At 41.5% G+C, this 20,819-nt stretch overlaps 2 protein-coding genes across 3 annotated transcripts in view; one reads left to right on the top strand and one right to left on the bottom strand.

Annotated features, from left to right (window-relative positions):
- The window catches only part of LOC146705126 (metabotropic glutamate receptor 8-like), a 146,498-nt gene that overhangs the window by 77,646 nt on the left and 48,033 nt on the right, over nt 1-20,819 (bottom strand). The window lies entirely within an intron of this gene.
- Nucleotides 807-3,182, top strand: LOC146705127 (uncharacterized). The gene is made up of 4 exons (XM_085462715.1): nt 807-1,366; nt 1,678-1,845; nt 2,167-2,262; nt 2,738-3,182. The coding sequence occupies exons 1-4, from the start codon at nt 863-865 to the stop codon at nt 3,068-3,070; spliced, it is 1,101 nt and encodes a 366-aa protein (XP_085318841.1). The 5' UTR covers nt 807-862; the 3' UTR covers nt 3,071-3,182.

Raw genomic sequence — 20,819 nt, 5'->3', positions numbered from 1 at the left:
TAACAGAATTTATACATGGTGAGACAATGTTGATTATATGGTAAAAACTTAAAACTAAAAGAGGGTTACTGTTTACCATGACTAAATGGAATGATGGCCTGTGACTTTGTAACATCTGAAATTCTTACCTATGTTTTGGACTGTTGGATGATCGGCCATAGAATTCAAGACTGCACTCAAAGTAAACAGCAGTAATTGTAAGGTTTTTTTTTACCATGCTAAGTGTTTATTTTGTCATGAAATGTACAGTGTACTTTTGAAATTTTTGAAAGCTGTAATGATGGCTGAGTATATAATTATCACTGACCATAATAAGGTTAATGGTATGATGTACAGTGTTTTTATATATGAGACGATTCATTTTTTAAAAATCATCTCCATTCCTTGTTTTATTCATAGGATGATGGCAGTATCCCAAAAGTTCCTGCTGAGAGTTCACCTCACCACAGATGTTGTTGTGAAGGTTTCTCTAACTAAGCGGCCTGAGTCGGTGGAAGAACTAATCACCATACTCCGTGAGAAGCTCAACCCAAGGCTGGACTTTGAGTTTACCTTACAATACGAAGACCCCGACTTTAATGGGCAACTTACCTGCCTACTGGATATTCAAGAGTTGCCGGAGAAGGGCACACTAAAAGTACTGAGATCTGAAAGTGATGTCAGTTCTTGTGCAAGTTCTGATACAGACATCCTTCCTCATGTGCCTTTAGCTCAGCGTCTGAAGTGTTGGCCTGACACTTTCCCAGTACCTACCTTTTCTTACGAAGTTGAACATCTCCTTGAGGAGGGAAATAGAGCCTTTGAGATGTTTGGAAAACATCTGAAGTTGACTCGAGCCCAAAAGCACAACATCTTGGAGACCATGGCTTCAGTGATGCACACCTTCAAAGCCTATCCGAGTGATGGAGATGTCGGTTTGGCAGCAGAAGCTCTTGTTACCACTCATCCATGTCTTAAAGAGCCTGGAAGTAGGAATGGAAGTTATGGTTGGAAGACCAGTTTAAAATTCAAGATGGGAAATTATCGCACCAAGCTAGCCAGATCTGGATGTGTGGAGGTGTCTGTCAACGCTGGCAGGAGGAGTGTTAACAACCCTGAAGGAGAGCATCCCCACTCAAACATAAAAAGAGCCAGAAGAGCTGAGGTGAACTACCTCCCAAACTTTCCAAGAGGAGAAGATCAGGTCAGTTTGGAGGATATGAGAGTCCAGATAAAAAATGAGGTTGAGAAGACTGAGCCCAACAAAGTAATGATTGAAAAACTGATGCAGACTACCTTCGCACTTCGTCGCCATGAAATTGTTCAAGACAACCCAATGGTAAAGAACTTCTTAGAGAAATGGCCTGCTCTGCGATTTGACTCTCAGGTATCTGTGCTTTGATTTTTTTCTTCTTCTTCAGTTTAACATGAAACAATGCAAGTTCAGCAGATCTCTTCAGATTCAGATAATAAATAAATAACACATAAATAAATAATAGATAACAAACAAAAATATATTTCAGCTTTGTGATACATTTGTGCTTGTGGTTCGGGTCCAATTTAAAGAAAAAAAAAATTCATAGGACATCTATAAAGCAAGGTTAGACAGAAGTTGGGCAATTCCTCTTTAATGATAAGATGTAAATTTGGTCAGTAATTTGGCTTCATGTTGGATGTTTTTGTCCTGTTTTATTTTAGATTTGTGCGGAGTTCCACCGAGTCACAAACATTAACCTGCGGAACCAGTTCTACGCTGAACTTGACAGACACACACCACGACTTATGGCTCTATACAGACAGAAGGCTGCACGGACTGGCAAGATATCAGAGGCTCTGCGAACCATCCTGAATCATTATGATCTTCAGGTGAATATTGATAATGATAAAATTAACACAAATTAAAAGTTTCACTGATAAAAACTCAATTTTTCCTTGCTTTGAACATCTGTGTTTTATACAGATTACAGCTCTGATCTGGTATGTTACTTTAAAATACTGTGTAGGATTTTTGTCAAATGAGTAAGATACAGACTCTTTGTCATAAGAGACAGAAAGGTTGTGTCTTAAAAGAAATGTCTCCAAAATTATGTAGAGTCACATGTCATGCAGTTTCATAAACATGTATTCTCCCCAAAGAATGACACCTGAAAACTTTGTGTTCAATGAACTTTTCTTTTCCCTTTTTAGGAGGCGCCTGATATCAACGTGAAACGCACTGCAGTGCTTCGTGCCCTTCCTGTATACCTGCGGGAGGAGGACCCAGAATTCTTTAAGACATGTAATGTAAGTGTATTTTTGCATCACTTAAATTCTGCCAGTGAGATAAAACACCATGGATTTTTTTAAATACAATTTAATACCCTAGCAGCTACCAAATTGTACAAGCAAAATACCCTCTCTTTAGAAAACCCTCACACACACACACAGGGTCAGGAGCAGGGCACAGGCGTATCACAGCACTTCGGCTACGCTGCAGGTGGCCCCAAAAACAAGGCTGAAGTCAAGATTTAGTTTCTTTTTGAGATAAAGTCATAAAATAAAAAATGACTTCTTTTTTTTTTTTTTTAGAAAAATAACAAACATACTAATTATGTAATGCAAGAAGCTAACGCGTTAATGTACATTTTTCAAAAAAGTAGAGTACCCTAACCCGTTACAAAGTAACCCACTACACTGCTGAATTTTTTGCTAGATTACAGGTCTTGCTTGTCACATTCTCTCAAACCAACCTTACTTATTGATACTGTGTCTATTCCAGGCGGACACATTGGATGAGTCGACCCTCATTGACACTCCAGTTGCCCTTCTCACAGTGGTTACCGACGGCGCTTCCCAGACCAGTCCAGTCCATTTTACTTCCTCAAGCATGGCCATTGTGGTGGAAGGCGACTTGGTGATGCGTGATATTCCCAGATTTGCAGATGCATTTGCCTTATTGTTTGGCTTGATCTATGCTCTGCATTTAGACTACCCCAGGAAGCACGTTCACACATTTACCTTTGTCCAAAAAATCTTCATGGGGCTTGTTGACGGCAAACCTCTGAAACCCTGCCTACATGCTCTTAAAAATGATTTGTTGCTGAAAGAGTAGTTCTGGAAGGAATATAAGGCAATGTTTGTTAGGACATGCACTCTGTTACTGAGCACTTTGTTTTAAGCACTTTATTTAAAGCACTTTAAGTTTACTACGGACTTTGGGTGGATTTAACTCCATCACTTTACCTAATTTTGCTCTGGTTATTTGGAAGATGATCATCTTTATTTGTACCCATTTTATAAAATTGTTTTTCATTTCTTTTTCAAACAAAAGTGATTAGTATTTGACTTTTTATTTTGAATTTATGTATTTTGAGAAAGATGCAATTAGGACTGATGTTGTCCTTTGTGATTTTATAAAAAGATACATGTTCTACATTGAATTTATAATGCTCACTTTATGGTGCCAATGTCCATGTTAGTGGTTTTATAAAAACACTAAGTGATGTTTTTACATTTCCATAAAAAATGTTAAATAAACAAAATGTAAAGTAAATGAATTTCTCTAATTTTTTTTACTAGTCTACACTCAAACATTTAATAATAAATATCTTTTAATTAATAATCATATAATTTGCGTTTAGTTTGTAATATAATTGCATTGTGTTGGATCAAAATAGTAAACTACAAAAAACACAAAAATATTAAAATTAAAGTATATAGTTTTTAAGTAAAGCTCAATTAATAAAATAAAAATATAATTTAAAATTTTTAAGTTAACAATAAATACAAATTTTGAGTACCCCATACTTAGAAAAGATGAGTTTGTGTACTTAAAACTTTTGAGGTAATCAGTTTCCACAAATGTTTTAAGTTCAGTCAACTGATTCGGGTTTACAGTGTACATTGTTTCAAATTCTGTGATCAAGGCATTCCTTTGTCCGCCTCTCGAGGTTCTGGGGGGAGGCTGTAACATGTAGAACAGTCAAGAATACCAGCTGCTTTATCGTAGAGCTATGTGATAGACAAGATAATTGTCTATTTTATTCAGATTTTGCAATTTTGCATCAAATTCATTTTAAAAGTTGTTGAGAGTTTGTTTAAACTGTTTTGAACTTGAAGTGCTTCCTTGTTAAGAAGTTGCTGAGCTATTGCTATTGAGCTAATGTGGGCTGTTATTGATAGCTTTGATCACACACGATCATAAACTGACTGACTGAAATGAAGACATTTAAATTAGCACTGAATGTGAGTGGTTATTCGCCCTGAAGTGTATTTGACAAGTAGCTAGGCTACTTATTTTAGAAATGAGATGAAATGATTCTGGATCAGATTTTAGTGTTGATTGGGAGACTCAATAAAAAATGACCAAATACTAGAAACTCTCTTTCACATCTTCTAAATGCACACACTTGAGAGTATCTTTAATAATTCAGCAATGGAAGGAAAAACATAGGCTCAACAACTAACACTGATGATGCAAAATTAGGGTGTGTCATTCATCGCGGTACGCAAGTAATCTGATTGCATTACTTTTTGAAATGTTTGAGTCCTGAGGTGTAAATATTCATTCATGATAATCACTGGTAGACCTAGCAGCAGCACCAGTATTTAGCTGTAATGGTAGTCTGCATGATCTTTATTACATATGCAGAATCATAGCCTGTAATGATCCTTTTAATAGCAAGACTCATCGTGAAGGACTTTTTCTGCACAGTTCACATTTATCAAAAGAAGAAGGATTTAAAAATTGCCCACTGCTGTCATGCTTATAGGAGCTGAAGCAGTATTATGTTATCATTAAAATAGAGTGATGATCGAACACGAAAGAGTGAGGTTTCACACAGTGGGAATGATGGATGGTTTCCAAGAAAAACAGTGAGAGAATGACAAGCTTAATGATTGCTTCACAGAGTCATACATTAAAGGTGGATACTAATGGATACTAACATAGGAGCTAATGAATCGCAACAATAAAGATAAATGTTGTAAACATTCTGGCTTATGTCAGAATGAACTGATAGAAAAGTGAACATCTCATTTAGGCTGTGCCATAATCACATCTGTTTGCTGTGAATGGAAACCTTGAACAGTGCTGCAAACAGTTAAACTGTTTTGATGTTTTACCTCAGCACTGACAGCTAATCCTTTCATCTGGTTTTATGTTCTGTTCTGGTTTTTCAATTAGATCTTGGAAAGTTGGCACATCTATCTGACAAAGAAACAAAAAGTCAGAGGCCTTCTTTGTCCTCATCTGTCAATAGTCTATGTTCTGATGAACTGTCTTACAGTCTAAGAAGTTCTGTGTTCCTAGAACTTTAATTCAACACATTGATGTGAATGCTGCTTTTTCCTACATGCTGACTCTCTAGTCATTACACTCTGCAGGATAAATGCTTTGTCTCTCTCAACCCCTGACTTCCATGCTTCCTTCAGAATACACTCTAGTGATGTTCAGAACTTTAGAGCAAAAAAATTTTCATCTTAACAAAAATGACTAGACTGGAACAATCTCCTTTGGAGAGATGAGATGAAAATGGAGATTTTTGGACATGATGCCATGTTTGGTGAAAACCAAACACATATCAAACACCTCATACCACGTATTAAACATATTGGAGGAGGGGTGATGATTTCGGCATGTTTTGCAACCCCAAGACCCGCACACCTTGCATTGAGTCACTGAGTCAGCCATTAACACCTCTGCATATCAGACTATTCTAGGGTCAAATGTGAGGCAATTTGTCCAACAGCTAAAGCTTGTCTGTTATTGTGTCATACAACAATACTAAAGCAGAGCAGTACATCTACAACAGTAGGGCTAAAAACAGAAAATGAAAAGAACCAAGGTGTCCCAGTGGGCAAGTAAACATTTAACACTCGGATAGTTAGTTTAAACATGATCACACCGAAGTTTGTCACATGGAATGTATGTGGAGTTGGTTCCAGGGAAAAGAGATTTAAAATGACTAATTGGTTAAATGACGTACAGACATACAGTGGGGCAAAAAAGTATTTAGTCAGCCACCGATTGTGCAAGTTCCCCCACTCAAAATGATGACAGAGGTCAGTAATTTGCACCAGAGGTACACTTCAACTGTGAGAGACAGAATGTGAAAAAAAAAATCCATGAATCCACATGGTAGGATTTGTAAAGAATTTATTCGTAAATTAGGGTGGAAAATAAGTATTTGGTCAATAACAAAAATACAACTCAATACTTTGTAACATAACCTTTGTTGGCAATAACAGAGGTCAAACGTTTACTATAGGTCTTTACCAGGTTTGCACACACAGTATCTGGTATTTTGGCCCATTCCTCCATGTAGATCTTCTCGAGAGCAGTGATGTTTTGGGGCTGTCGCCGAGCAACACGGACTTTCAACTCCCGCCACAGATTTTCTATGGGGTTGAGGTCTGGAGACTGGCTAGGCCACTCCAGGACTTTCAAATGCTTCTTACGGAGCCACTCCTTTGTTGCCCGGGCGGTGTGTTTTGGGTCATTGTCATGTTGGAAGACCCAGCCTCGTTTCATCTTCAAAGTTCTCACTGATGGAAGGAGGTTTTGGCTCAAAATCTCACGATACATGGCCCCATTCATTCTGTCCTTAACACGGATCAGTCGTCCTGTCCCCTTGGCAGAAAAACAGCCCCATAGCATGATGTTTCCACCCCCATGCTTCACAGTAGGTATGGTGTTCTTGGGATGCAACTCAGTATTCTCCTTCCTCCAAACACGACGAGTTGAGTTTATACCAAAAAGTTCTACTTTGGTTTCATCTGACCACATGACATTCTCCCAATCCTCTGCTGTATCATCCATGTGCTCTCTGGCAAACTTCAGACGGGCCTGGACATGCACTGGCTTCAGCAGCGGAACACGTCTGGCACTGCGGGATTTGATTCCCTGCCGTTGTAGTGTGTTACTGATGGTGACTTTTGTTACTTTGGTCCCAGCTCTCTGCAGGTCATTCACCAGGTCCCCCCGTGTGGTTCTGGGATCTTTGCTCACCGTTCTCATGATCATTTTGACCCCACGGGATGAGATCTTGCGTGGAGCCCCAGATCGAGGGAGATTATCAGTGGTCTTGTATGTCTTCCATTTTCTGGTGATTGCTCCCACAGTTGATTTTTTCACACCAAGCTGCTTGCCTATTGTAGATTCACTCTTCCCAGTCTGGTGCAGGTCTACAATACTTTTCCTGGTGTCCTTCGAAAGCTCTTTGGTCTTGGCCATGGCGGAGTTTGGAGTCTGACTGTTTGAGGCTGTGGACAGGTGTCTTTTATACAGATGATGAGTTCGAACAGGTGCCATTCATACAAGTAACGAGTGGGGGACAGAAAAGCTTCTTACAGAAGACGTTACAGGTCTGTGAGAGCCAGAGATTTTCCTTGTTTGAGGTGACCAAATACTTATTTTCCACCCTAATTTACGAATAAATTCTTTACAAATCCTACCATGTGAATTCATGGATTTTTTTTTCACATTCTGTCTCTCACAGTTGAAGTGTACCTCTGGTGCAAATTACTGACCTCTGTCATCATTTTGAGTGGGGGAACTTGCACAATCGGTGGCTGACTAAATACTTTTTTGCCCCACTGTATAATCTTTCTACAGGAAACTCATATGCCCAAAACATCTGCACACACACTTACTTCTCTCACACGCACTCATCCTGCTACAACTCAAAACAAAAAAGCATCGCCATATTAATCCAGAAATTGACAGGCTCAGTACAGCAGTAAGCCAAAGGAACTGGGAGTCTACAGTGCCCGCTAGCCCATTGTGGGCGGTGAGAGCGGGACCTTGAGGAGAGGGAGCAGCTGAGATTGTTTGGGTCGCCTAGAGCTCTGCCTTGTCTCATACGTATGAGACAAGGCAGAGTAGCTACGTAGCTACTCTGTCTTGTTCTTTTTCATCTATATTGTTGGGTGAGGTGCTGGTGCTGGGGCTCTGAGTGGACCAGCCGGACTACCCTTTGCAGTGGGGATGATGGGTGCTGGGCTTTGGTGCAGCGTTTCCCTGGGTTGCGGATGACATGGTTCCCAGTTCCACTTTTCCTCACCCTACAGTGGGATGTAGGAAATATGGGTGCTTACTAAACAAGCTTTGCTGGGACTCTGCTTCTGGGGGTGGTCCTCTATCTCCCATTCTTGATCATCTCTAGCCTTTTTCTCCCTCCACATCCTCCGACAACACATCACTCACACATGGAGGGTCTTGGGGGGAACATGAGGTACATAGGCCACAGTTGCTGGGGCCTTTCATATGGCTTTGCTGGAGGTGCTGTGTGAGTAACGTATTCTGAATACTTTGGATTACTTAATATATTATCATGCTGGGGGTCTGGGTTCTGGGGGTATTGTCTCTCACCCTCATTTTTCAAGTATGTTTCATGATAAATGCTAATACACAGACTCTCTCTTTCACACACACGCACACAAACACACACAGCTAAACTGTATATTTGTTTGTGCACTTCCCTCTGTTTTGTCTTTGTGGTGCTTTGTATTGTTTGAGTATTGTTTGAGTGTGGTTTGTTACAGATGCAGCAGTTGGAGACCCAGCATGTCTGTTTGCCTCATCCTTAACACCCCCCTCCCTCCCCCTTTCTCTCTTTATGTCTGTCCCTTTTCTTTATCTATTCTTTTGCTTTCTTCTCCTATCTTTTGCCAATCTGGCCTTCATGCCATGCCTACTCCAGCACAATATACACATAGCTAATAAAATGAATAATAAAATAAAATAAATAAATAAATAAAACAAACACATTAACAAGATGAGCCTATAGTTGCACTCGGTGCTCCTCTTTGGAAAGCAAATGTGTTTGTCAGAACAAAGCTTTCAGACCATGATTATGCTTGCTACAACTGCCGGACAGGAGGAGTTTAAAACAAAACAAAAAAACCCCACCAACCCTCAATGAATTAAAACAAATCTGTAAAGAATTGGGCAAAAAATTTAGAGAAGAAGAGTTCCCTTCTCTTTTTCCAAATTGCTTTTAAATCATATTTCAGTTGATTAATAAAATAAGATATAGCTTAGGCGTGCAGAGTTTTCCCAGGATTCCATCCATCTATTCCAGCTGTCAATGCTGCGTGCTATGGCGGAACCTGTGTCTGTGTGGTTAGGCTTGGGTCTGTGGGTCGCTGAGCCTTAGTCCCTGGTTTATAAGGGTGGGGGATTGCCCTCCTTGGCTTGTTGCCCACTGGTGGTCGCCTTCCCCCTGCCTTGGAACTTAGGTTCTTAGGGGCTCTGGAGTACTTGACTGGGGGTTTTGGCATGGGTGCTGGCCTGCTTCCTTGAGGGTTGTGGTCCAGGGTGGCTTGGGCGTCTTTGTTGTATGATGGAGATGCCAGGTGTCAGGTGGTTCTGGGGCCTGGGGGTATTGTCTCTCACCCTTGTTTTTCAAGTATGTTTCATGATAAATGCTAATACACAGACTCTCTCTCTGTGTAGTAGGCCTTCACTTCGGGCTCCTGTCCCGACACCCCCGTCCAGTCTGGACGTTGCGCCGCCTCCAGCCAGGCCCCCACCTGAACCAACGTCGCGTCGGCCTCCTGCTCCCGCTTCAGCTGCTGCATGGTCAATGGGAGCCATCCCCCTCCGCTGACCGCGGCCTGAGCAGTAGCCACCCCCAGCGCCTCCTGGGCCCGCTCCTCCTGTCGCAGACAGTAGCGGCACTCGACGGCCATGCAGGGCCGTCTGGAGAGGGCATCAGCGTTGCCATGCTGTCGACCTGCCCGATGCTGGATCTCAAAGTCGTAGCCTTGAAGGACCTCCAACCAGCGGGCCACCTGACCTTCTGGGTGTTTGAAGTTCAGGAGCCAAGAGATGCATGGTCAGTGCGCAGGAGAAACCGGCAGCTGTGCAGGTATGGCCGGAAGTGCCACACCGCTAGCACTACGGCCAGCAGCTCCCGGCGAGTCACGCAGTAGTTCCTCTCGGCTCGTCCCAGAGCACGACTGAAGTACACCACCACCCGTTCTCCAGCCTCGTCCTGCTGGGAAAGGACCGCCCCGACTCCTACATTGCTAGCATCAGTGTCCACAATGAAAGGTTGCCGGGCATCGGGGTAGGCCAGGACTGGGGCTCTGGTGAGGGCCTCCTTCAGCTGTGCAAAAGCCGCAGCACAGGCATTCCCCCAGCCAAACAGCTGTCACTTGTCAGTCAGGCGGTGGAGGGGGCTGGCCATCGTCGCGAACCCCTTGATGAACCGACGGTAGTAGGAGGCTAGGCCCAGGAAGCTCCGCAGTTCTTTGACATTCGAGGGAGTCGGCCAGTCCCGGACCGCAGCCACCTTTGCGGGGTCGGTGGCGATACCTTGAGTGCTGATCACATGGCCCAAGAATGTGGTCTCTCTCGCCAACAGCCGGCACTTCGCAGGGTTGAGCCGCAGCCCAGCTCGTCGGATGGCACTGAAGACCTCGCTCAGGTGAGACAGTGCACTGTCGAAGTCACCACCGTGCACCAACAGGTCATCCAGGTACACAACACAGCGGCTACGAGGGATGTTCACGAGCACCCTCTCCATCAGCCTCTCAAACGTCGCTGGCGCATTGCAGAGCCCAAATGGCATGACCCTGAACTGCCACAGCCCCTGTCCAATGGTGAATGAAGTCTTAGGCCTTGCTTCGGGGGCTAGCTCCACCTGTCAGTAACCGCTGCGTAGGTCGAGGGAGCTGAACCAGCTGGAGCCAGTAACGTAATAAAGGGCCTCGTCGATCCGCGGAAGCGGGTACGAGTCCTTCTTGGTGACTGCATTGAGACGGCGAAAGTCCACGCAGAACCTCGGGCTGCCATCCTTCTTCCCCACCAGAACCACGGGTGCCGCCCATGGGCTATTGGACGGCTCGATCACCCCAGCCGCAGCCATCTCACGGATCTTCTCTTCCGCTACCTGCCATTTTGAGAGGGGCAGCCGGTGTGGGCGCAGACGGATGGGTTGAGCAGAGCCGGTGTCGATGGTGTGCTGGACCAGACTCGTCTGCCTGCAGTCTTTGTCACTGGCGGCAAAGATGTCCACATTCTCGTCCAGGAGGCACCTCAAGCGCTGGCGCTGGTCGACATTGAGGCCTACGCTGCTGCGCTGCCAAAGGTCATCAACAGCCTCGATGGTCTCGGTCGATGGAGGTTTGTCGGGCTGAGAGGCTGAGAGGCTGAGGCTGAGGCGAGTGGTGATGACCCGGAGCCACCGGCATCCAAAATCTGCTGAGCGGCAGCTGCCCGACGCCTGTCTCGTCTGGTCCCTTCCGCTCCCTGCTTTTGGCCGCGCTGGAGGGCAAAAGTCTTTGCGCCAAGAGTGATAGCCAGCTTTGCGGTGTCAACGCAGGCCCCCCAGAGGGTCAGCAGATCAAGGCCGATGATGCACTGGTCCTGAATGTTAGCAAGCCAGAAGTCGTGCACCAGCTCCAGATCCTTCACTCGGATCCGCAACGGTTTCTTCCCCCGCATGTCAGTTCTCTCTTGAGGTCCCCGACTCGGCCCACCACCGTGCATCGTCCTTGGAGGGGGGCAGGAAGCTGGAGCGGTGGTCCCCTCGCTACATCGCTCCCTCCCCGTTTCCCTGAGGCTGCGTAGTTCTGGTCTTCGGGGCAGGTGCTGGGCAGTCACGCGCCACGTGGCCAGGCTCATCTTACCGGTAGCAGCGGTTGGTCGGTTGACGAGGACGCCTCTGGGGCACCGAGGGTTGCAGCTGGCATATCTCCGCGACCTCCCCCTCCCCGTCGCAGTATGCGGCTCTGATTTGGGAGTAGTTTGGGGGGGGGGGGCACCTGCTGGTCAGGTCGCGAGGTGAGCACCAGCTCGGTCCTTTCAGCCTCAAGGAGCGCCTCATGGAGAGTTTGAGGCATGGCCAGGCGGACGTGTTGGCATAGTCGCTCTGGAAAAAGTCCTTGCAGAAAAGCATGCAAGCTAAGCTCCTCACGGGCTGCTGCTGGGAACTCCGGGTAGCCACGACGAGCATACAGCAACACATCCGCTGTAAAGGTGCCCAGGCTCTCCCCCGGCCGACGGCTCCGGTTGGTCAGCTGCTCCCTGCTTTGATCAGTGGAGTGCCGCTGCCCAAATCGCCTCTCAAGTGCCATGGTGAGGGCCTGGAGCTCATGCTGCTCTGCCGGGGCTAGGTCAAGGAGTACCTGCAGTGCATCTCCTTCCAATGCTAATGCTCGGTGTGTGGCAGCCTCTTCGTCGCTTGTGTTTCATGTGTTACACCCCGGCCTAGGCAACCGGCGTGCAACACAGAAAAAATAAAAATAAGGGAAAAAAACAAAACAAAAAAAACTACTACGGGTCTCCACAAAAAAAATCCCAAAACAAAAGTATCGACAACTATTTACATCAAAGCAAAATAAGACATTTATTTACATCAAAACACCAAACTATTTACAACCGGGGGGGAAGATCTCGACCATGACAAACTGAAACACAGGGCTTAAATACATAGAGGGAGCAATCAGGGAATGGACAACAGGAGGGAAACACAGCTGGGGCAAATCAGAACTGACGAGACAAGGAAGCGTAAACTGAACACACTGAGATAAGACAGACTTTCAAAGTAAAGCAGGAAACACAACCGTCACGCCTAAAACAAAACACTGACAACACCGAATCGTAACACATGGAACAGTCGATGGCTATAGTTACTGTATTTTTCGTACCTCAGGTGTTGCACATACAACAGAGCATCAATTGCTATGCAACTATTCCATATCCATTCTCTTTGGACTCCTGTATCATGTTGGCTTTGATGCTGGCAGTGAGAATATCCATATTGCATGGTTTATTCTCCTAGGACCTGGCGTCCACATATGTGGACATCACATGTTGGGTTATTTAGACCAAAATACTCAATTTTGCTCGACAAGGGCCTGATATCCACTTACGAGGACATTATACTACTACTGTTCTATCAAAATTTTAAATGACTATCCTCATATGGCTCTTATTTTTCTTAAAAGCAAAAATAAGGTAAGAAAAATGTTGCTCTCGGATACATCCACCAGAGTATGAATTGATTGATTGATTGATTGATTGAATCTTTATTTTGAACATGTTGAAAAAGTATAAAAAAAATAGAATTAAAAGAGACAAATGAACAAAGCAAACAAAAGGAAAACGAGCAACCACAACTCCAAATAACGTCCATGTTCAAAAAGGAGCAGGAAGAAGCATAAGCTTATTTAATCCCACCCCTTTTCCACTATCTAGTATCAATAGACTACAGAAATACCTCCTTGCAATTACATTATGTTATGTGTAATTTTTTTTTTTTTATATATACACATATATGTTTCTATCTATCCATACATACGTATATACACACATACGCACATATACACATTTTCAATAACCCCATTAACACCTCAAGGATACACAACCTACAATTTTTTATATATATATATATATATATATATATATATATATATATATATATATATATATATATATATATATATATATATATATATACCCATACCAACAAACCCGTGCATGCGCACACACATGAAAATATTAGACAAGAACACCCTATCAAATCTCTACCTTTTCCCTGTACCCTGTAAAAACCCTATCCTTAAACCGCTTTTTAAACTGCGCCATGCTTGGACATTGCTTCATATCTTTACTTAGTCTGTTCCACAGCTTCACTCCACACACAGAGATGCAAAAACTTTTTAATGTTGTACGGATACGAGGATGTTTTAAATTTAATTCCCCCCTCAAATTGTATCCCCGTTCCCTTTTAGAAAACATTTTTAGAATATTGTCAGGAAGCAGGTTATTTATTGCTTTATATATAATTTGTGCTGTGAGAAAATGAACCAGATCTGTGAATTTTAGAATTTTTGATTTTAAGAATAGTGGATTTGTATGATCTCTGTAACCAGTTTTATGGATTATCCTTATGGCCCTTTTTTGTAATATAAAGATTGATGATAGCGAACATTTGTAAGTATTGCCCCAAACCTCTGCACAGTAATTCAAATACGGTGCAATCAGGGAACAATAGAGAATGTGGAGTGATTTGTGGTCCAGAATGTGTTTTACTTTACTCAAGATTGAGACACTTCTTGAAATTTTGTTATGTATATGATTTATATGAGACTTCCAGTTTAATTTATCATCTATAATCACACCAAGAAACTTATGTTCAAGTACTCTTTCAATTTCCACACCATCTACATGAATCTGCACTTGTGCATTTCTAAGGGAATTCCCAAATAAGATAATTTTAGTTTTACTTAGATTTAGCGATAGTTTGTTCCTGTTAAACCATTTTTTAATTTTGCACATTTCTGAAGTAATTGTATCCAGCAGCTCCTTTAGATTCCCCCCAGAACAAAAAATATTTGTGTCATCTGCAAATAATACTAATTTTAATATATCAGATGCCTTACAAATATCATTTATATAAATAATAAATAATTTTGGACCCAGTACAGAGCCTTGTGGAACACCACAAGCAATGTCCAAGCATGATGAGGAATGGACACCCAGCTTCACAAATTGTTTCCGGTCACTTAAATAATTTTTCACCCATTGCAGTACAACCCCCCTAATCCCATACCCTTCCAGTTTATTAATTAATATGTCATGATTGATTGTGTCGAATGCTTTCTTGAGATCCAGAAATACTCCAGCTGCATACTGTTTCTGATCTATAGCATTCGTAATCTCCTCAATTGATTCGATTAATGCCAGAGATGTTGATCTTTTTGATCTGAATCCATATTGACTGTCAGAGAGTAATTTATATTTATCTAAGAATTTGTCTAATCGTTTATTAAACAGGTTTTCTAGGATTTTGGAGAATTGTGGTAGTAAAGAAACAGGCCTGTAATTTGTGAAGTGGCGTCTATCCCCGGTTTTATACAGCGGCACAACTTTAGCTATTTTCATTTTGTTTGGCACTTTTCCCGTCTGAAATGATAAGTTGCAAATATATGTTAGAGGTCCTACAATTCCTTCAATGACCTTCTTGACGATTTTCATGTCAATATCATTACAATCAGTAGATGTTTTATATTTACACATGTGTACAATGTCAATTATTTCTTTTTCCTCCACTGATGTGAGGAACATTGAGTTAGGGTTCCTATCAATCAGGTTTTCACTACAGTCTACTGATGGCAGTGACTCAGGAATTTGTTCTGCCAGTTTTGGTCCAATATTTACAAAATAATGATTAAAGCTGTTGACCTTATCAGCAGTGTTTTCCATAATATTGCCATTATCGATAAAGTATTGTGGATAACTTTGTTGTCCAGAATTATTTTTAATGATACCGTTTAAAACATCCCATATTCCTTTCATATTATGTTTATTGTTGTTCAATATTTTACTATAATACTCCTTTCTACATACACGTATAATATTGGTCAACTTATTTTTGTATTTTTTATATTTATTTTCAGCATCTTTTGTTCTTTGTTTTAGGTATTCCCTATAGAGTGTATTTTTCTTTTTACATGCATTTTGTAAACCCTTAGTGAGCCATGGTCTATCTGAATATTTGTGCTTTCTGTTGTATTTTATTGTTGGACAGTTTTTATCGTACAACTCCATGAATATTCTTAAAAATATGCCATATGCAATATCAATATCAGCTTCTTTGTACACATTGTCCCAGTCCTGATTTAATAGATCGTTCTTAAATGCAGTCCTTACACGTCTGTATCTCAGTTGTTCTTCATGCTGATTTTTCTTATAATTAGTGTCATAAACTGCAAAAACTGGTAGGTGATCACTGATGTCATTAATTAATATTCCGCTCACAATGTTGTTTTCCATATTGTTAGTGAAAATATTGTCAAGTAAGGTGGCACAATGTGGTGTAATTCTGCTAGGCCTGGTTATTTTAGGATGTAAACTCAAACTGTACATAGTGTTTAGGAATTCGTCGGTCATTTTATGCTTTTTTGGATTCAACAGGTCAATATTAAAATCACCACAGATAAACATAACTTTTTGATTTGTTTTAGAGAATATTTCCTCTATGAAGTCATTAAATACTTGAATACTAGAGCCAGGTGTTCTATATATACAGCTAATTATTACATTTTTTTCTTTTTCCTTATAAATTTCAATTGTTATACATTCTAGTAAATTATCAATTACAGTTGTCATACTTTCTACCACCTTGTAGTTTAGGTTTTTATCCACATACACAGCTACTCCCCCTCCACTCTTGTTCCTTCTATTTACAAAATTCACTTCATATCCCTCCAGTCCAAAGTCCATTCCTTTCTCCGCATTGATCCATGTTTCAGAAATGGCAATAATTCCAAATGGATTTGTCAACTCATTTAGATATTCCTTTATATTGTTGAAGTTGGCATACAGACTTCTGCTATTAAAATGGATTATTGATATGCAAGTAATCCATTTTACTTGCATATCAAAACTGTAAATTGCGAATGCTCTAGAATTCGCAATTTACAGTTTACAGGTGAAGATTTTTCCGCAATTTTCGTGAATCGCCTGTTTTTAACTTAAATAACTTAAAACAACCAAAATAAATGTGAATCGATTCATACGTTTAACATTATTCATGCAATCACATGAATGCATGTGATTGTTCGACAGAAAGTACTTAGAAACAGCATAGTAAAAAAGTTCTGGTGTGAATGGGTGAATGAGGCAAGTTGTGTAAAGCACTTTGAGTGCTTAGCATAGAAAAGCGCTGTATAAGAACCAGTCCATTTACTATTTACCATCACTTTGTCACATTTATGGACAACATTGGGGGCCATGTGGTAAATATCCAGTTATAAAAACAGTGAGATGAAACTGTCAATCCAGATTTCAATTTGCAGGGTAACTGTTTTAGTCCAAAATCATGCATGGAGGAAGATGGCTACAGCCAATCGCGTTCTTAGTGAATACCTCAGGCAGCAGAAACCCAAGAAAGAAGAGGAGCAAGGAGAAGAACCATCATGGAATATGCACTGTATGTACCACCGGCAGAGAGAAGAAGTGGCTGTCTGAAAGACAGCACAGAAGAACTTGTTGGGTCTGTGTTTCCACATGCCCCGCTAGTTTAGAGACTTATTCCTCATGAAGAACACAAGACATAACAGAACATCTTCAACCGGTCTTTTAACTCGCTAACGAGGGAAGCCTTGGTCAGAACCAGGCGGTGGAGCATAATACTCATCACCTGTCTCTAGCCCAAATCCTTCAAAGAGTAGCTGTCCTCGTAGCCTTTTTATTGACATGACAGTTACAGTACACATCACAGCACAAGCACCTCCCCTCATAAAACCCCCCTTGGTTACAAAGACAAGGCACTGTGTGTGTGAGTGTGTGTACGCGTGTGTGTGCGTGTGTGTTAAAACCATTTTAAAACTTTTGTTTGTTTTAAATATCAAGGTGGGGTACAACTGTTATTCCCAAACAATCATAAGGCTACTTTTTGAACCACCCCACACACAGCTGGACACAGACAGGATTTTGGTTTCTACTGTGTTCAGCGTTATATCTTTAGCAATGAGGTAAGGTTCTTTCGGCAGAGGAAACATGCAGTTCCTCTGAGAGCTTGGCTCAACACAGCTAATTACTAACCATTCTTGAAATAACAATAGGCAGACAGATTTAATTGCTGGGTTTTTAGGGGCGACTGTGGAGACGAGAGCTGCAGCTCATTACGTATGGGTAAGTGCAGAATTTCAGCAGGTTTGGAGGATTTGATGGGGGTGAAGAAGAAAATTACCACCTTTTAGAATGAAGCAAGGAAATGTTAAGTGTAGCTGTTAGGCTTTTTATTTCTTAAAGTGAAGAGGATATACTAAGAAACTTTTACTAAAACACCCATTTACTTTTTTCCCATTTAAATCAGAATTTGCTTTTTTTTTTTCTCCCAACACACAAAAATATATTGTTGTACTATTTTTCCTACATTTCTAAATCCTCTGATGATACTTCCACCAAGCGATAAACTATGAGAGGGACATTATGTTCTCACACAACAGATTTAAATTCCAAGTTAGCTTCCAGTCTGACCAGTTTCACACTTTACAAAGTCTCCATGTTTCTGCAGCCAGTCTCCATCTGATCTAAAACACCCCAGTTTAACAGGATTTCTGACATACCTTCTGTCCTGCCAATTGTTTTTGGCCAACTTGATATCTTTCTGAAACTGGAGTTTCTGCTCCACAGGGGCCCTTTGAGGTTGGTTCTCTATCTCCCATTACTTTATAAAAATCAGGGGGGATTCAATGGGACAAAAAATCAACTGATGCTGTCCTACAGTATATCCAACTAGATGATCAGGTGAAGAAACTTTACCAAGACTAGAATTACAGTTTCTGTGTGTTTAATTATTATTTGCTGCCACTATAGTATTACACATTCATGAATACTCGTGGCCAATTCCTGTGTCCTAGAAATTTAATTTATACATACAACTAGTTTGCAAAACCAAATTTGAGACCTTCAGAATATATCTTCTCTTGGCTGCAGTAAAACTGTGGCCTGGTTCAAAGTGTTTCTGCACACCTTTGTCTGCACAATGCACACACTCAATCATCATTATTGTTATGTAAGAGGCATGAATTTAAGGGCTCTCTCTGTCACTGCAATGAAATACCTGTTGGTAGAGTTAACTTCAGCAACTCTGATAAATGCTAAAAAACATACACACTTTTTTTTAATCTCCACAATGGCATTAACGTCTGTAATGTACAGACAAGCTAATAAATACAACACAACAATGTAATGACAACAAAATGATTTAAATGCTGGTGTATGTGACTCTCGGACCATATTTTAAATTCTGAGGAATAATTAATGAATTGAAAGTGTGAATAAAAGTGAGAGGCATGCTAACACCAGTCAAAACACAAACTAGTACTGTGGTGTGTCGGTAAACTTATGCAGAGGAAGAAGAGAAGAGGTACATACATAGATATTAAATCTACATGGCACTTTCTTCTCAAACCCTATTTTATGTCGAATGACTTTATTACTTTAGTAATAATGTTTCACATACCCACTAAGCTGATCTGACCAACTGCACACTGTTGTAGCTATAAAAAAAGGTTTGAATTGAACACGACACAGTGCTTCACACTACTGAAGTAGAATAATTTACAGAATGAAGCTGACAAATCGCTACAAATACAGTGAGTCATAAAAGGTAATTCTTATCAAAGTTCAGAGGTTATATTTAAATACCAGCAAAGAGCACGTCAACAAAACATTCAACAGCACAATTTTTAAAATATATTATGGGGTTTTTTAGTCTTTTGGGTTTGTTTTTGTTAGGACAGTGGAGAGAAGACATGAAAGCTGGGGGGAAACACACAGTGAATGGCCTCAGGGCCGACTTAAACACAGGCCTCTGTATAAGCCTTGCAGCATAAGATTCATCTGCTTAACCCTGTGAGCTAAACTGGCATGTGAAAAGCACAGGGTGGGTTTTAAACTAGTGTACCAATTTGCTTTTCATCTTCATCAACTGAATTCAATATTTGCATTGTTTTTCTGCTTTTTTTAAAGCACTGGCTATGTTTAATTGAAAAAAAAAATTGCAAATCATCACAAAGCGCACACTGTTGTTTTTTGTATTTGGTTTTTGTCTTTGTGTGTTTATCTGTATTTATGGAAGCCCGTTTCCACCACTTAAAAAAAAAAGAGTATCCGTTACTCAAAATTTCGAGTCATCGTTCTCAAAATTTTGACTTATTAACTCAAAATTCTGATTTATTAACTTGAAATTTCGACTTATTAATTGGAAATTTCGAGTTACTATTCTCAAAATTTTGAGTTCGAGTTAGCTCTGCCAATCAGTAATCTACAGTGGGGCAAAAAAGTATTTAGTCAGCCACCGATTGTGCAAGTTCCCCCACTGAAAATGATGACAGAGGTCAGTAATTTGCACCAGAGGTACACTTCAACTGTGAGAGACAGAATGTGAAAAAAAAAATCCATGAATCCACATGGTAGGATTTGTAAAGAATTTATTCGTAAATTAGGGTGGAAAATAAGTATTTGGTCACCTCAAACAAGGAAAATCTCTGGCTCTCACAGACCTGTAACGTCTTCTGTAAGAAGCTTTTCTGTCCCCCACTCGTTACCTGTATGAATGGCACCTGTTCGAACTCATCATCTGTATAAAAGACACCTGTCCACAGCCTCAAACAGTCAGACTCCAAACTCCGCCATGGCCAAGACCAAAGAGCTCTCGAAGGACACCAGGAAAAGTATTGTAGACCTGCACCAGACTGGGAAGAGTGAATCTACAATAGGCAAGCAGCTTGGTGTGAAAAAATCAACTGTGGGAGCAATCATCAGAAAATGGAAGACATACAAGACCACTGATAATCTCCCACGATCTGGGGCTCCACGCAAGATCTCATCCCGTGGGGTCAAAATGATCGTGAGAACGGTGAGCAAAGATCCCAGAACCACACGGGGGGACCTGGTGAATGACCTGCAGAGAGCTGGGACCAAAGTAACAAAGGTCACCATCAGTAACACACTACAACGGCAGGGAATCAAATCCCGCAGTGCCAGACGTGTTCCGCTGCTGAAGCCAGTGCATGTCCAGGCCCGTCTGAAGTTTGCCAGAGAGCACATGGATGATACAGCAGAGGATTGGGAGAATGTCATGTGGTCAGATGAAACCAAAGTAGAACTTTTTGGTATAAACTCAACTCGTCGTGTTTGGAGGAAGAAGAATACTGAGTTGCATCCCAAGAACACCATACCTACTGTGAAGCATGGGGGTGGAAACATCATGCTATGGGGCTGTTTTTCTGCCAAGGGGACAGGACGACTGATCCGTGTTAAGGACAGAATGAATGGGGCCATGTATCGTGAGATTTTGAGCCAAAACCTCCTTCCATCAGTGAGAACTTTGAAG

The sequence above is a fragment of the Copadichromis virginalis genome, linkage group LG7, assembly GCF_057382275.1.
Source record: "Copadichromis virginalis isolate Kocher_CV1m ecotype Utaka linkage group LG7, C_Virginalis_male_GT1.1, whole genome shotgun sequence".
NCBI classification, from domain to species: Eukaryota; Metazoa; Chordata; class Actinopteri; order Cichliformes; family Cichlidae; genus Copadichromis; species Copadichromis virginalis.
This window is presented reverse-complemented; position numbering and strand designations above follow the sequence as displayed.

Bases quoted from the DNA above. Each gene is read 5' to 3' on its own strand.
- LOC146705127 (XM_085462715.1), top strand. From the start codon at position 863: ATGGCTTCAGTGATGCACACCTTCAAAGCCTATCCGAGTGATGGAGAT. The intron at 1,367-1,677 runs GTATCTGTGCTT...GTTTTATTTTAG, and splicing joins CTCTGCGATTTGACTCTCAG to ATTTGTGCGGAGTTCCACCG. The intron at 2,263-2,737 runs GTAAGTGTATTT...TGTCTATTCCAG, and splicing joins AATTCTTTAAGACATGTAAT to GCGGACACATTGGATGAGTC.